The 16,494-nt window shown below is 42.7% G+C and overlaps 1 protein-coding gene across 1 annotated transcript in view; it reads left to right on the top strand.

Moving 5' to 3' along the window:
- USP37 (ubiquitin specific peptidase 37) overlaps positions 1 to 15,943 on the top strand; it is a 34,647-nt gene extending 18,704 nt beyond the window's left edge. Inside the window, exons 18-24 of the mRNA XM_063161882.1 lie at positions 3,741 to 3,993; positions 5,894 to 6,060; positions 7,872 to 7,932; positions 10,206 to 10,321; positions 11,211 to 11,280; positions 11,796 to 11,934; positions 12,521 to 15,943. Of these exons, the coding sequence (XP_063017952.1) occupies positions 3,741 to 3,993; positions 5,894 to 6,060; positions 7,872 to 7,932; positions 10,206 to 10,321; positions 11,211 to 11,280; positions 11,796 to 11,934; positions 12,521 to 12,608 (894 nt within the window). The 3' untranslated portion in view covers positions 12,609 to 15,943. The remainder of the gene's footprint in view (positions 1 to 3,740; positions 3,994 to 5,893; positions 6,061 to 7,871; positions 7,933 to 10,205; positions 10,322 to 11,210; positions 11,281 to 11,795; positions 11,935 to 12,520) is intronic.
- Positions 15,944 to 16,494: the final 551 nt, after the last annotated feature.

Here is a 16,494-nt window from a genome sequence, read left to right as displayed (position 1 = left end):
ACAAACTTTCATGTACTAGATCCTGTATGTGCTCATGTCTGCTGTGTGCTTTTTTTAGCATAAACTGAGTGACATTGATGTCAGATGAGGTTTTTTCCTCCTAATTAGCAGTGCAGTGCCGGAAGGGAGTGCTTTGCTATTTGACCTCCCTCTACAGTTGTCTTGGGTTCCCACTGGGAACAGAAGTAATTGCATTGCAATTGAACTTGAGTTTTCAGGTTATGGATACCAGCTGCTTAGCAGCTTGGTCAGTCCTTTGGGTAACTTCCACTAATAATATTCCTGGGCTGAAGTATAATGTGCTGTCAATAATAAAAGTATGAGGTAAGGCCCTTGATTAAATTAGATCCAGTACAAGTTGGGCTAAGCAAAATATTCAGTTGAGAGAATTTCATGCACATCCAATCCGTGTGGCTTTTAAATGTTGTTAGAATCTGAAGCTAACAGTCTTTGTAGGCGGACACAGAAGTGTCAAGAGACCAAGTTCATTGGTGTAATGGCACAGTTAATTTCAAATTGCCTTTGAGCTTTTCCTTGTGACTAGTGTTAATGCTGCCAAGACACTTTTTTTGCCTGTCAGGCCAGTGTATTAGCAGGTAGATGAGTTGTGTGGGAAGAAATGATGACCCAGAAGGGAATAGCAGCAGCTTAGAGGATTATCTTGCAGTACCACTTTGTTCTGTTGAGAGTGCTGCAGGCCTTGTGCATAGGACAAGTTTCCTGCTTCTCTGCTTCTATAAAGCTTTTGCTTCACTAAAGTTTTTGACAATGCTCATAGGATTATTTTAATCAAGGAGAGATTTGTGGCCTTGATTATGATATTAAGGGACAGGTGTAAATGTGGATGAATAGCAGTAGTAACAAGAGGAAGATATCTACAGTTTCTGATCTGATGGGAAAATCAAACCAAGGGAGGATCCTGGCCCAGAATTTAATAAATGACAGATACTGAGTATTAAACTTTTAGAAGATCCAGAGCTAGGAAGAGCTGCCAGTTTGATGAAGCTCAGAACTACAGATAAGAATGATCTTGACAAATCTGAGAAACTGCATAAAAATAGGAGAGGTGGTTCAGTAGGAACAGGCTAAAAGTGCTAATCTTAGCAGGATTAATTGACTATAAATGTGGGATAGGAACAGCTGGGAAAACAGTGGGCCTTCAGAAAGGTCATGAAAGGTGACAATCATAAGGTCAGGCAGGTTGAAAGTAGAAGTATCTAGACAGAACCATAGCCTCCATACTCATTGTGTGAAGTAACCCTCCTTTTTTCCTCAGAATTGAGCTTTAGCTGGAGTTCTGTATCTATCTTTGGGCTCTGGACTGAAAAGAGTTATAGATTAACTGGAGAAGGGCCACAGGAGAGGAACATGAATGGTCAGAGATCTAGAAAGGAAGATTTTGAGAGAAAGAGCCAGGCAAGTGGTCTTCAGTTTGGTCTTTAGTTTAAAGAAAAATGTAAGCAAGGCTTGTGTCTTCAAGGAAAGGGAGGAAGTTAATAGAAACACTTGAGCTGTTTCCTGTGCCTGTGGTGGATAGAACAAGAAGTAATAGACTAAATTGCAGACAGTAATTTTTAGATTAAATATTAGGGAACACTTCCTGATGGTCAGGATATGTAGGGATGGAATGGATTGCTGTGGGAAAGCACAGAAAACCCTTTGCTGAAGGTCTTGTGTCTGCTGTTCTGCATGGCACATCTATGCCTGGCTGCAGCTGGAGGAAGGAAACAAGCTTGTCTTTGAAGTCCCTGTTATGTACCTTTCAGAAAAGGTATTTCAAGCTGTCCTGACTTCCTGGAGTTTTGTTTGTGGAGAAGAGTAGGTAGTTTCTACTGCACAAACCCTGTAAGTGCAGAAATTGTGGGAATAAAGCATACTAATTTGAATAACAAATTAATTACAGGCTTTACAGCCAGTTGTGGGAAAGAGACACTGGTGTTGATGATTCCACATAAATTATTTTATTCTGTGGCCATGCATATTGGCCACTTCTCAGCCACAGGCCTGGCCAGCCGTGTGTTACCATTAACCAGGTTCTCTGACCACCTCAGTGTTGTCCTGGGAGACCTGGTCCTGGTTTTTTGGAGGTGGCAGTACTGTTGCTGCACCATTTCTCTTGGTATGAGTCTCAAAAGAGCTGTGGATGGGGTTGCATTAAGGGCTTGGTGGTCACTTTGTCTGGCAAGTGCATCCCTTGCCAGGCACTCCTTGCAAAATGTCCCTGCTGTGTGGGAGAACAGCTGGAATAGCATCTGTGTATGGCACTGGATGGCAGGGGCAAACAGCAGTTGTCCAGCTAAAGAGGGCACAGCTGCAATTCCTGTGATCTCTGCTTCTGCAGATGAAGTAGTATTTGAAGAACTTCTTAAAAATGCTTACTTAAAACAGCCTGTCTTAGAGCCTAAGCTATTTAAAATCTATGCAAATAATGTCTAGTAGAAAAGTTGTATTCAAATAATGCACAGATGCTGCCAAGTCTTTAAAGTCCATCCACTGAATTAGTGGTAGTTGTTGGCAGAGAGCCTGGAACTAGGGTTTGCTGAAGAGCTAAAGCAGTTTTGATGTTGGTAGCCTACAGGTGCAGGGAGAGAAATCAGAAGGCTTAGAAAGGTATTCTGCTTTACTTATCCAGTGCATAAATACCTGTGAGGAGAGAGGTTTAAATTTGGCACTTCTAATTCTTGGAGGGCAACAGGTCTAGAACAAGCAGTTTAGTTAGCTAATTCATGTGCTAATTTTGTTTGATAAGGCAGTTTTAATACAAAATGCTTGCTGTATTTGAGTAAAAAGCAGCAGTAAAAATGTGATTTTGTTCATTTCAACAAAGTTCTGGGATTCATCCTAATGCAGTTGGCAGTAAGATCTGGATAAGTACATTTCAATAGAAACTGTCTAACCCCATTTTAACATAATATAGGAAAAGAAATTCTAAGCATATGATAAATAGTGTAATTGTGTAAACATGCATACATGGAGGTTAACCTCCTGATTAACAGTTAATATCAAAATGATTGAAATTACTATATTATTTGCAAATTACAGTGGTGTAGGAGTTGATGAGCATCAGCTTTAGGAAAATGAACTATAAAAAGGAAAATTGAGATTAAGACTAAGGTGTTTTTTTTTTTTTCTTCCAAATGAAAATCATTCTGTTCTCCTTGGGAAAGAATAATTCCCCCTTTCCCTGTTTAACTGTTTTCTTACTTGGTTTGCAACTCCTGCACTCCTCCCTCTGCTCACATCACGGTTTCATATGACAAATCTGCAGCGCAAAACCTAATTTTAATTGCTCTTCATACCAGCTCAATTCTAGTTTCTGTTCATCCATCCCTATATTTGAGTTCAGTTACACTCATGTTGCTGCTTCATCCTTTGTTAACAAACTTGCAGTTTCCCTGCTTATATCTCAGCGTTGACTTGCCAGGGGCTTGAGAATTCATCAGAACCTAAAGGGGAAACATGTTTTGAAGGAAAGGAAGGAGAAGTGAAGAATTATCTGTGTATGTTAATCCACAAGGCCTGTAAAAACTGGTTGTAGTGTATACTTAAATAGTTTTCTGTGGAGTAAGTGTAGCTATAAAGGCTGTCTCTCCCTTGAGTCTCGTGTAACTATGTTGAATGTTGACAGTGCCAAGCTCCCACTCCCTGGGGTTAATAAAAATAAATCTCCACATAAATGTGAAACTGATGTTGTATACCTGCTTATTCAAACAGTTAATCATAACTCCATTCATCTCTAGGGTTCAAAAAGAAGTAAAATGGAGGGTGATAAACCCGAGCTGGGTAATGCTGGTTTTGATGGGATGAGCGAAGATGAGCTCCTAGCAGCTGTCTTAGAGATTAGCAAAAGGGAAGCTTCTCTGTCTCTGAGCCATGATGAAGATAAGCCCACAAGCAGCCCAGACACTGGTTTTGGAGATGATGAAATTCAGGAATTGCCAGAAAACCTGGAATCTATGGAGATGGAGAAACCTAAAACAGTATTAGACTCAGGTAAGGCAAAGCAACCATCTTAACTGGACTCAGGTGGGCTAAAGCAGGTTACTGATAACATCAGGTTAGTAATTCCTGGTGCTAGGAACTGGCTGCAAGTGCACTGCTGAATCTGTGACTTGCTCAGAGTTTTAGGAGCTTAAACTTTGTAATTTCCCTATGTATAAAGCATTTAGTTCATCAAACTGTGAAAATGTATTTTCTTGTAAGTCTGTCACCTCCATGATTCAAAGTTAATTTCCTTTTTTTTTTTTTTCTCTCTTGATTAACACATGCTTCCACAGGTTCCTGTGCCAGACAATTCAATTTCCTAATATTTGGCCATGTCTAGAACTGACTCTAAGTCTAAGGCATAAGACTAGAATGCTTTCATAAATGCAGCTATTTTGTCACTAGTTAGTAATGAATTTAACTATATCTCTGTATTTTTTTCCTAAAGCTTTTTATGTGAGAGTAGACTTTTAAGCTTAAGAGGCTCAAGTGAATTATGGCCTCTGACAGAAAGACATGTTTAAGTACAAGGAGGAGCCTGGGTGTTCTCAGTGTGGGGAAGCTGAGTCTTCCTTTAGCCAGCTGAAGGAAATATAAGTGGTTTATCATTTATTGTGTGCTACATGCTTTCCATCAGGTTTTTAGTTGCACTAGCGTGAAAAAAGAGACCAGCAATGTGCTCATGTCCTCTAAGAGGCAGGAGATTCATTAACAACAGAATATCTCCCCACTTTTACCAAAAATGACATTTCTTTCAATGGACAGCCCATGACAGCCTTGATGGTGGAAGGCTATAAGAATAATATTATGTATGTGATCATCCTGCTTTGTGCCCTCCTTTTTATACAGTAATTGCTTATGGTGTTGTGAAATAGAGTTGTGATGGAATACGACCATATAAACATATTTCTGTCCAGGTTTTCTTTGGAAAGTACAATGTAATTATTTGAAGGCATTTTTGTTACTCTTAAGCAAAAAGTGTGTGTTTTATATAAGTTCTGTATTTCTTATAGTGGAAGTTTTCGAAGCTCATGTAATACATTCTGGGTTTTTTTCATCTTGAAGGTATTAGACTGATGGATTATGGTTCTGGTGCTGTTGGCCTTGTGTTTAAGGGTTCACAGATACTGAGACTGCCTTGTATTATCGTTGTTAATCACTAATCAACAGATGTTGAAGTCTGCACAGGACAAAACCATGAAGTTTCACATGCTGCTGCCTGATAGTTGTTGGAGCAGATGTTGCACTTTCTTAGTTGCAAGCAAGAATCAAAGTGTCCTGCATCTGCAGGAGTGTATGCAGCAGCTGAATGAATGTTCATTTCAGATGTTCTGTAAAGTACTTCTGCCCTTGTGTTTACTTCAAGGGTGAACTAAAAAGTTACCATCTTCATGCACCTTTAAAGCTGCACATAGTGCTCACAAGATTGAAGCTCTTAGCTGAAGCAAAAGGTAGCACATTTAAAGAGTGCTTGAGATTTGTGCTTTTTTTCATCTTGCATTTGGTTTGGCTTTTATTGTGGCTTCACCTGTAGTACTCCAAGGTCTAATATGCAATGCAAATTTTTATAATCCATGCTTTCTTACAGAGAAATTCCGGTTCATGGCTGGAGAAACCTAGTGGTGTGTGGCTTCTGTAGTTAAACTTGCTGTTTCTGAGTGAACATAAAAGGCTAAGAAGAGAACAGGTTCAGGGATTAATCAAATGGTTCATTGTACACCAGTTAAAATGAGTATGATATTGCCCTTTGGAGCTTTTCCATTTGACTCTGTGTGGGTGTTTTATGGCGGGTGAGCTCCCTGTCAATAGATGTCACTATGCTGCAAGGATTGTGGTGATTTAAAGAGGACTTAGATGGTAACAAACAGAAGACCCAGAAAAGTATAAACTGTACTTTGTGATCCCTCAGGTCCTGCCAATTTCACTGAGATAACTAAAGATTTTGATGAGAATAAGGAAAACAAAACTCCAGAAGGCTCCCAAGGGGAGGTTGACTGGCTGCAGCAGTACGATATGGAGAGAGAGAGGGAAGAACAAGAACTCCAGCAGGCACTGGCTCAAAGTCTTCAAGAGCAAGTAAGAAATAGTTTGCTTTCTTAAGTTGTCTTCCCCAACACTGGTTACCTGAAAGCTAAAGGAAAAGCTTGCATTCAGGCAGTAACTGCAAAAGAATTATTCTGCTTTTTTTGACATAACCAGATGGAAAAATGTTTGGGTTTCTTCTAGTTCCAGTGTCAGTAGAGTGATGACACTGGGTACATCTGGACACATTTTGAATGTGCTTTGAAACCTGTGCATCACATCACAGATCTACAGATTTCTCAGAGCTCCCCATGCACTTTTGTGCACTGGTTTGTCACGTTATATTAAAAACTATGATAACCTCAACTAAACTCTTCCTCTCTGACATCAAGATCCCAGCCCACCTTTAGCTTCTCTGACAGTTTCTTGCAGTGTGTCATGTCAAGACTTAGTGAAAGAGGCAGGTTTCAAAGCCAAGGCTAAGAATGGCCGTGTCAGGTCAGGCTAAAGATGTGTCTATCCTAGGTGTGTTTCTGGTGCTAGAGAGTAGGGGATGCTTAGTGAAGAATGTAGGAACTGAGCATTTATGTGATCCTTCTCAGTTAGTAAAGTGGAAAAAGGATCCCAAATAATTTAGTTGAAAACAAGTCCATTAAATTAGGCTTGGAAAGAACGGGTTTCTTGAGTTGTCTGCTAACTATCTGTATTCCACTTGAATTGCAAGACCTGTAACTGATTTCTACAAGTTTAACCAAGCAGCAGAGAATAAAGCAAACACTTAGCTAGGTCTTCCTTTAAATAGGTGCCCTTGTCTGCTCTCTATTAATACCAAAGCTGTCATGGTTTTCCTTATGAGATCTGATGTTTCCATGGCTCTTGTGTTTTTTTCTCTCCCATTACTCATTGTGAGGTGCTGGTATGTTCCATGCCAGATGTAGCTTTGATTCATCAATGCCGAGTAGTTTAACAAAGATTCCCAAATCCTTTAGAAATAGTGAGATAAAAGGCCTCATGCTAATAATGTAAAACTGCCCTTTGAGTGTGTTTCTGTTACAGTTCTGAAGCAAAAATCTGCTATTCTAATGATTTGGGCATGGAAATGCAGTTACTGTGGTTATCTTGATTTGAAATACATAGTTGGGATGCTGCATTCAGGTGTGCTGAAAGCATTCAAGCCCTAAATTAAGAAACCAGCTCATTAAATATTATTGACTGGTTTGCTGTAGCTCTGGGCTTTCAAGAGTAGTGGGAGGAATAGGGGCATGATATTATCCAAATATTTGACGTGTTTGTTGACTTAAGGTTTCTTTGCTGCTTGGTCATGGTAATATTCTTAATACCTGGTTGTTTAGTGATGTCTTTTTGCATCCTGCCTTTGTTCATTGCACCTGTTAGATACAACCACTGGCTGCACTTTCAAATGCCTTAAAAATAGCAAAATCTGTCAGGATTTAATGACTGTGTCCTCAGCTGGCTTTGGTCAGAAACAGACTAAATTTTGCTGAAGTGTGAGGAGCTTTGTGTGTAAGTGACAGCTTTTCTGAGCACAGGGTTACAAATTCATTCAGATGCTTTTCAAATTAATGATCCAGGGAAAGCATTTGGTGTTACTGGAGACTCGCTCTGCTGCATACCAAACTTCAGGAGCTTTGACAAGCCTTAATGAAGGTTTGTCCCAGGTTCTGTTGCACGGGAACATTGGACTCTCGGTGGTTGCAAACATTCCTTCACACAGAACCTTTAATTTACAATGTCAGGTTTGTTGTAGAAACCAGAGCAGCACAGTTTCAATGGAAAAAGAGCACCACAAGAATTTTAAACAGTGAAATGTCTCAATGAGCTAAGTTTTGTTCTCTCCCCATCAGGAGGCACGAGAACAGAAAGAGGATGATGACCTCAAACGAGCCACGGAATTAAGTCTACAAGGTGAAACTTATTTAAGTTCTTCCAGTATGTTGCTTTTGAGAGAAAATTGATATGTGTGTATGAGTGCAGCTCCTGCTTGTCAGTAAGACAGCTGGGATTCATGTTCTTTTGGTGTGTGCTTTGTTGTGTTTGGCGCTTGAGGTCAGTTTTTCTTGTTCTTGGTTGTGAAAGCAAGTGCCAGGAAAAACTTAAGCTGAAAAATTACTTCAGTCTCTTGACTTTTTAGTTAGATATAGAGATATATAGAGAGATATGTGTAATATATTATAAGCAACACATATAATATACATTAATGAATAATATAAATTTAGAGAAAGCACAGTGGATCTTGGAACTTTGCATTCCCAGCAAATCCAGCATGCTAATGGCCCTAGTCAGAACATAAGGATTATTTGTTACTTCCATTGCTGTTTTAGGGCTGATTAATAAATGCCCTAGCCTTGCCTGGAAAAATGAATCAGTGCTGTTTCTGTCAGATATGGGATGGGAGGGGGACAGACGTCACTGCAAGGTACAGCTCTTGAGGGTGAAGAAGGAAACCCAAAATGTGCTGTCTGTCTCCTCCAAGTCCAGACAGTGCTGTAGGCCTCCTCAGGCACTGTTTAACATTTGTGTGAGGCTGGCATGCAAGTGATTTCATACAGTCTGGCAGAGCAAAGCATAACTGAGAGAAAATTCCTGCTCCAAAGACGGAGAGGGAGGGATAATGAAGTATTGTGTTAAGATAGTTGTAGTTGCTCAGGGCCTTTCAAAGGCCCTCAGTTGTTGCTGGATGAACCTGTGTCAGCTCCTGAAGAGGAGTTGAATGCTGCTTAGGCATCCCTCACCCTGAGCTCTGACAGACTAAGTGACCAGTCCTTCTTGAGTTTTCCTTGATTGATATCCAGGAAGAATTCAAGGCTAGAGATCTTCCATCCCCTTGATTTGCAGTTGCTTGGCTTAAACACAGCTTTTTCTTGCTACTGTCTAGTTTGTAAGGCACCAGGAAGCAGCTGTTCAAGGAGATGTACAACATCTTGAATGCAGAGCTGGTCACATTTGTCTCATGAGGGATCCCAGTGATGCCATGAGCACAGAACCAGTAATCATCCTGGCACTGTTGGTGCAGTGGGCTTGAGCAATTCCTCTGGCAGGTGCTTTGTGCACAGACCTACCAAGGTGGCTGTGTTTTCTAGGCTGTAGTCTACCCTACAGCCCAAGTGAGTGGCCTTGGTCCCAGGCTTTTAATCACTATACTGGATCCATGGGAGAACCTTCTGAGATAAAAGATTTAAACCTATCCACAGCCAAAGTGGCTGTGTTTCTAGGCTGTAGTCTCCCCTACAGCCCAAGTGAGTGTGGAAAGCAGCAGCAAAGGATTCCCAGTTAAGTAAGGGAGTCATCTGTAAACTTCCCAAGAAGATTGCACTAATCCAGTGACTGATGATTTAACAGGACAAACAGTGTGAGAATCTCTTTGGCCAAACAACTCCATCACAGCTGGCGTGATAGTCCCTTGAAAACAGACGAGAGAAAATTCCTGAGCAGTGTCCTGTTAATCTCAACTTCTCATCCACCCAGGACTCCACAGCTTTAATTTAACTGGTGAAAGCATAGCTACTTCTCCTAATGAGAACTGTACAAAATCTTAAATTAGTTGGGTAGCTGCAGAACCCCAGGAAGTTTGGAACAGCATGTACAGGGAGCAGTGCTGCCTTCCGGCTCTTTACAGAAAGCTGCGTGCATTTTGCTCAGCCAAGCAAACTGGAAGTTCCTGTGGTGAGCAGCCTTCTTACCATTGAAAACAATGAAAAGATGCCTGCTGCCAGCAGTAGCATTTTGATGCCAGTTTTAATTCAAAAATGCACTTTGTTCATGCAACTTATAGTTAAAAGTGTAATTCATAGCTTCTTGTTGCAGGAACTCACAGCTCACTGACCAGACTGGCTGTCCTTCTTTTGCTGTCTGTCCTGTCTGCAGCCCACTGGTGCTCCAGAGCCACTTGGGTGTTAACTGCTCTTTTGTCACCCAGCTGTCATTGCCATAGTGCCCTTTTGGAAAAGTATGAGGGAGATGGTGCTAAAATTTATTCCAAGATACTTAACTGTTGCTCTGACAAGTTGGAAAAGGGCAGGATCTTTTGTTTGGAATTCCAGTATCCCTTTGTTTTCTCTAAAAATTAAGCTTGAAATTTTATTATCCTGTTTATGTGGGTAGATATACCTCAACCTGTTGTAAATTCCTGTGTGGTCCACAGCTTCTCATGCAGTTACCATTGTTTCCTTACTATCCAGAGTTTAACAGCTCTCTCCTGGACAGCGTTGGCTCTGATGAAGACTCTGGAAATGAGGATGTTCTGGACATGGAGTATTCAGAGGCTGAAGCAGAAGAGCTGAAAAGAAATGCTGAGGTGTGATCCATGATTTCAAAAGCCAGCTAAGAAATATAGCTATCCTTTATAGTCTTGAAGGTAGTTTTACAGAGCAGGTGTAGAGGCTAGAAAGGTATTTATATTCTAAGTGAAAACATAGAAAATTTCTGTACTTAAGTCTTACAGTGTTATTTTAATTACAAAAAAAAAAAAAAAAAAAAAACCAACCCAAACCAAAGCAAATAAAACCCAAAAAAAACCAAAACAAAACTGATTAAAAATCAGCTATGGAGACCTTCTGAGTTTCTCTAAGATACTCTCTTTGACAGTATTGTCAGTGAATTCTAGAGGTAACATTTCCTGGTCAAGAGAGTATTAAAAAATGAATTGTCAGAAGCCATTGAATAGAAAGAGCATGTTTCCTGCATGTAGAGTGGGTGTTGTCCTCTGACATTACAGGTGCAGGACAAGAATTTGGGCTGCATATCCTGTATTAGCTGTTGAATCTGTGTACCATTATCAATGGTATGTCTTTGATATTTCAGAAGTAAGCATGGTGTTCCTTTTTGGCTTTTCTGTTTATTTGCTGGATTAATTCTGACATCAGTGGAAGTTGCTCAGGAAATGGTTGTTTAGAAAACTTTGCAGTGTAGAGCTCGTGTCAGCATCTGTTCTGAGGTCAGAGAGGCTCCTTGGCATGCTCATTGGCTTGCTGATAGATTAAATACACATTTCCCACTTCTGGAAGGACTCCTTGTTTGGTGTGAAGCAGGGTGTCTGTTTCTGTAATCCTTCACTGGTTTGCAGCTTTGAATACCTAGCCAAAGTTGATATCTCAGGTATAATTCATCTTGTCCATAAGCTATATGGGGGGAAAAAAGAATGCCTGAAAGCTTTAATTGTACTTGTTTTGTTTTTTTTTCCCCAGACAGGAGAGCTTCCTCACTCCTATCGTCTCATCAGCATTGTGAGCCATATTGGAAGCACATCATCTTCAGGTAAAAGATGCCACATTTTATTCTTCATCTCTTACCTAGCTTGAAAAATCTGTAATACAGAATTACCATAGCATAATTATTTATAGGAAAGAATTCAGGCAGCAAAGCAAAAATCTTCTGTCATGACTTGCTGATGTGGGAGCAGGTTGGGGATATCGTGGTGCCTGACTATGGCATGTAGGAAACGTACAGCTGGTGGGCTCTGTGGAGTTGCTTGTGCTTGTTGCCAGCTGACTGAGGGACCAGGATCTTAAGGATCTTTTAGCATTTAAATCTGACATAGGTGGCTGGACCAGGGTACCTGGCTGACCAGCTCACTGGCTGAAGTGCAGCATGGAAAGATGTGCAGAGAAGTTGTGGCTGCCCCATTCCCAGAAGTGTTCAAAGCCAGGCTGGATAGAGCTCTGGGCAGCCTGGTGTAGTGGAAGGTGTCCCTGCCCATGGCAGGCAGTTTGGAGCAGGATGACCTTTGAGGTCCATTCCAACCCAAAGCATTCTGTGATTCTGTTGTTAAGGTCATTATATCAGTGATGTCTATGATATCAAGAAGCAGTCCTGGTTCACCTACAATGACCTGGAAGTCTCTAGAACTCTGGAGACCACCGTTCAGTGTGACAGAGACCGAAGTGGATACATCTTCTTCTACATGCACAAGTAGGTGTCTTGGGGAATGTTGCTCCTAGAAATCACCTGCTGCTTGTGAGGAAGGGGGCTTCTCTTCTTCCTCTGGTCCTCTGCTGGGATGAAAAATGTCTCCAGAATGACAGAATTTAAGTGCTTGGAGTTCAGAGGTGTGGGATTGCATGTCAATGATACATAGTGTTTTAACAAATACATTAAACTGTACTTTAAGAAAGGGATTCAGTGTCTCAGCGCATGTGCTACACCAGGAATCATAATGGAGGTTGGGTTTTTTTTTTTCAAGTGCTGTGATATTTATAAATGCTCTTACCCCTGCTCCTAACAGTTGTGTTGTTGCAGCCATGGTCATCTCAGGACAGTGAAAATGGGGTTTGTTGCTAGAAATGTTTTCAGGCCCACAAAAACTGAAGAAAGTTTGTATCCCCCTTTTCTGTTGTTGCTGCTGCTTGGAGATGTCAGATTAGACCTCTCTCTTTGCCAGGATTTGTAATGCTTGAGTTTATGGAGTAAATCCAGCTGCTGATTCCCTCAGGGCTATATTATGTAGTGAATTTTTGTTGTGCAAAATTTTCACTGTTGGTCTTTTGTTCTGTTCCAGAGATATCTTCGATGAGTTACTAGAAACAGAAAAAAATGCACAGCCACTTAGCATGGAAGTAGGAAGATCAGTTCGTCAGCCTCTGTGAAGAGTAAAACACCTTGTTCCTCCTGAGGAGCAAGGAAGATTCTGAACTTGTGCCAGCCACGCAGGAGTAACAAACAGCTCAGGGCCAAAACATGAGAAAAAAGGTAGAAATGTGGGACGCTCGGTTTGTTGAACCATCTGTGCAAGTCCTGGGCCTGAACTTTGTGTTTAAAACTTGACATCCAGAGCGACCCTCCTGTGGTGAAATTTTCAATGTTTCTCAAATGATTTTGTCAGCATGGAGCCTTAAAGAGTTGTAACAAGCCACAAGACTACAGCTGCTCATAAACTGGTTTAAAAAATAGTGCAAAAAGAGACTCGACTTTAAAAGCCCATTCACCTGTGAGACGTGAGTGGCGAAGATTTACATATCACTTGGCGCTTTTGTTTCTTTTCTCCAAGAGCAATTTAAGCAATAGACTGTAACCTGGCGTGTGTTGTGTTAGTAATATTCACTGGAAAGCCAGATCACTGAGCAGGCTCTTGCCAGTCATCTGGCTCACAGGCATTTTGGAATCACTCAAGCTGATGCGTTGTGACATTCATGGGTTTGTAAGCGCGCTGCGATTTCCCTGCAGTTCCAGGAAACAAACTGTCGGTGCTGTGGAATGTATTGATACCTGGTGGCAGCTCTGTTGTTTTTTTTCTTTTTTTTTACACCATTCACTGTCATCCTCATTTAGATGTGAGATTATATATGTGATTTCTTTTGTTTTACAAGTTCTATCATTTGATTGCATTTTCTCCATGAGGTTGTTGCATCAGTGCCGTTTGGAGGGGCAAGGTCTCTCGTTGGGTGTGCTGTGTTTCACACTGGAGTTGTGTTGATTAGGGCTGCTCCGATGTGACTCTGGGAGAGCTGAGTGCCTGGAGCAGACAGAGCAGTGCTAGGAGGTGAGCTACACTTCTGGGAGGGAAAGAATGTTCTGGCATTACCCTTCCTGTGCAGCACCTGGCACTTGAGCTGAACTGTGGTCTTGCCATGGTCTTGTGTACCCCAGGGTATGTCTGCAGCCATGTCTCAGTTCTCCTCTTTGAGGAGTGCAAGAGTGCTCAAACTGTGAAATTAACCAGGTGGAAAGCTTTCAGAAGGCCCTTGCTCAGCATTAACAGAACGTGGTTAGGAAGAAGTGATGCTATCTGCTGGGTTTGGAAGCATGATGCTTCTTTTATAGCTTGTTTCAGCAGTGGGGGGAGAAGCCTATTAAGTTCATTTTTTTCAGCACCTTTGCACTAATTAAGGAGGGACAGATGTTTCCTTTCACTGACATTTACTCATTTCAGAGAAGTTATTGCTGTAAGCAAAGTAGTTGCTCTTGTTTTGGCCTCTAGTTCTGATTTTTGCAGCCTGAGTTTTAGAGATGAAAGACTTCTTTAAGGAAAAAAAAGGAAGAAAATCACTTTTTTTGCCGTTGAGATAGTTTGTGAGTTTTTTAAACTATCATTAGGAGTTTCTCAGGAATAAATTGGCTGCAGCAAAGCAGACAAAACCATCGATTTAGGAGACAGCAGGCACCTTTCACGGGCACTTCCACACTGGAGTTTATCCCGGCAGGGTGTGTCAGTGCCCTCAGGGGACTCTTCCCACTTGTGTGCAGCAGCAGCAAGTGACAGCGTGGGTGTCCTCCCCACCCCGAGCACTTGGGGACCCTGGTGCAGTGAAGACTGACCTCCCTCCCAGTGCCCAGGTGGGGCGAGCCCAGGGGCCCTGGGCACAGTGCATCTTCCTGGTCTCTGAGCAGCAAAGGCTGGGCTGCAGGCATGCCAGAGGGTTCATCTGGTGAGCTGCAGCCCGAGGGGGGTGTCTATTAATTTATTACAAAGCATTATACTTTTCTATTGTCAGAACTCATTTTGGTTGAATTCTGGGTGACGGGAAGAGGTGGTGACACGGGAGTTGTCCTTTGAACTGATTGCCCTTTGAGTGTGATGGACTGCTCCGTCCAGAGGGCAAACCTGTTTTCCCCAAGCACATCCTATGCTTGTGCTGTAAATAACTGGTATTCCTGTAGTATCAGAAGTCAGCTCTGCTTTTTTGGGTGGCAAGGTTGTTTTTACAAGGCGCTGCACTCCAGTTAATTTATAATAAAAGCAAACATAGCCTGATTTTTCAGTGCAGTAACTTTTGTTTAAAACCAGTTTTGTTTGGATCAAGGTGAAAAAGCTGGTGCTTGAAAACAGTGTTCCTTGTGTTATGAGAAGTTCTTGCTTGTTATTCTAGTCATTAAGAATTTGCAGACATATACTATAATTTAAGCTTTTTTGTTTGGCATATGGCAGCTCAGTTGCACCTTCACCCGGGCAGGAGTGTCCCCAGAGCCCCTTCCTTGCACAAGCCAGCTTTTTCCCTGCCCAAAAGCAGGGGGGAGGATGACAGGTGTGTAATTCTCAAGAGATGTGCTGCCCACCAGTTGTGTCATTCCCACTGCTCACGCTGTTGCAGCAGCAAGTTCAGTAAGGCTGGCCCTTCCATATGGGATACCTGTCCTTGGGTATAGGTAGGTGAAGCTTACTTGTGGGCCCTGAACATGTACTAGCTCTTCCTCAGTTAAACATTTACCCACTTCTGAATCCACCTAGTTTAGTACAAGTGTGATTCAGCACAGAAATTCAAGGAACTCCCATCCCTCTGTTCCTTTCGTCGCTTCATTGTCTGACTGCGATAATTTGCTCTTGATTTACACCCCTAATCTGAGAGGGGCAGAGCTTTGGTGTCACTGAACTGGAGCTCGTGTGTGGATCCCTGGGGAGCCAGCAGGGCCAGCAGGGCTGCACCCAGAGCCTTTGCAGAGCAAGGACTGCTTTCCCAGCCGGAGCAGCAGAGTGGGACTGATGGGAGGAGCTCTGCAGCACCTGTGGCCTCGGCCTGGCCTTCCCCCTGCTCAGTGCAGCACAGATAAGATCAGCCGTGCATCTTCCTGCCCGACCTGCATCGAGGAAGGGAAGTGCTGATTGCCAGCTCAGCACTTCCTGCTTCAGTTCACCCTGGCAGGTGGGGAACACCGTGGGGCTGGGAATAACTCATCTGCTTTGTTTTAATGGAGCTAATTATCCCTGTAATTGCCCGCCAAAGAGAAAAAGGGGTGCAGGACCCCTGGCAGCTGCTGTCCATGTGGTTTGCTGCCACACTCCAGCCTTGCCTCCCACTGGCTTCTGCCTGCACCCTGACTTTCTGGTTCTTTACACTGTTGATGTGGAGCAGTGCTTTTCTCTGTGTTTTAGCAGACCTGTTCCTCTCTGTTCTTTACAGTTTTTGCTCTTGGGTTCCCCCTGCCCGTTTTTAAATGATGTGTAGATAGATTTTTGTGAAATTAAAACCTCTTTATTAACCCTCTATTGATTTGGAATCTTATTTCTGCTGGCTCTTCCTGGGCACTGCACCTCCACCTCTCCTTTTGCTCAGTTGCCTGGGAACATCCTGTGTGTGTGTTCAGTGCCCTTCAGCACATGTCCAGCCTGGCCCCCCTGAGAGAGGGGACACCTCAGTGCCTCTCAGCATCCCTGTAGAGCCCCAGTAGAAGGGAGACACCCTCCTCCCCTCCTGGGTCCAAGGACAAGTGATCCCTGGTGTCTGTCCCCTCATTTACCTTTGGTACCACACGTGTTTACTGCAGTTCCAGTGATAAGGCAGGGAGTGGCTCCAGCTGCACACTGGACCTTTAGCCCGGAGCTGCAGGTGCCCGGATGGGAGAGTCCTGGCACCTCGAGCATGCCCAGCCTGTGCATCACCTCTGAGCACAGCCAGGACAAAGGAGGGCCTCGGGGAAAAGGAGTTGAGGATCCTCCCCTGTGCTGGCGGTGCCCAGTCAAAACCTGTGTCTGTGTGCCAGCCCTGAAACAAATAACCCCCACACCTGGGGCTGGGCCTTGGGGATGGAGAGGAGAGA

This window comes from Melospiza melodia, chromosome 8, assembly GCF_035770615.1.
Source record: "Melospiza melodia melodia isolate bMelMel2 chromosome 8, bMelMel2.pri, whole genome shotgun sequence".
Taxonomy (NCBI): domain Eukaryota; kingdom Metazoa; phylum Chordata; class Aves; order Passeriformes; family Passerellidae; genus Melospiza; species Melospiza melodia.
The sequence above is the reverse complement of the archived record's forward strand: the minus strand, read 5'-3'. Positions and strand labels throughout refer to the sequence as shown.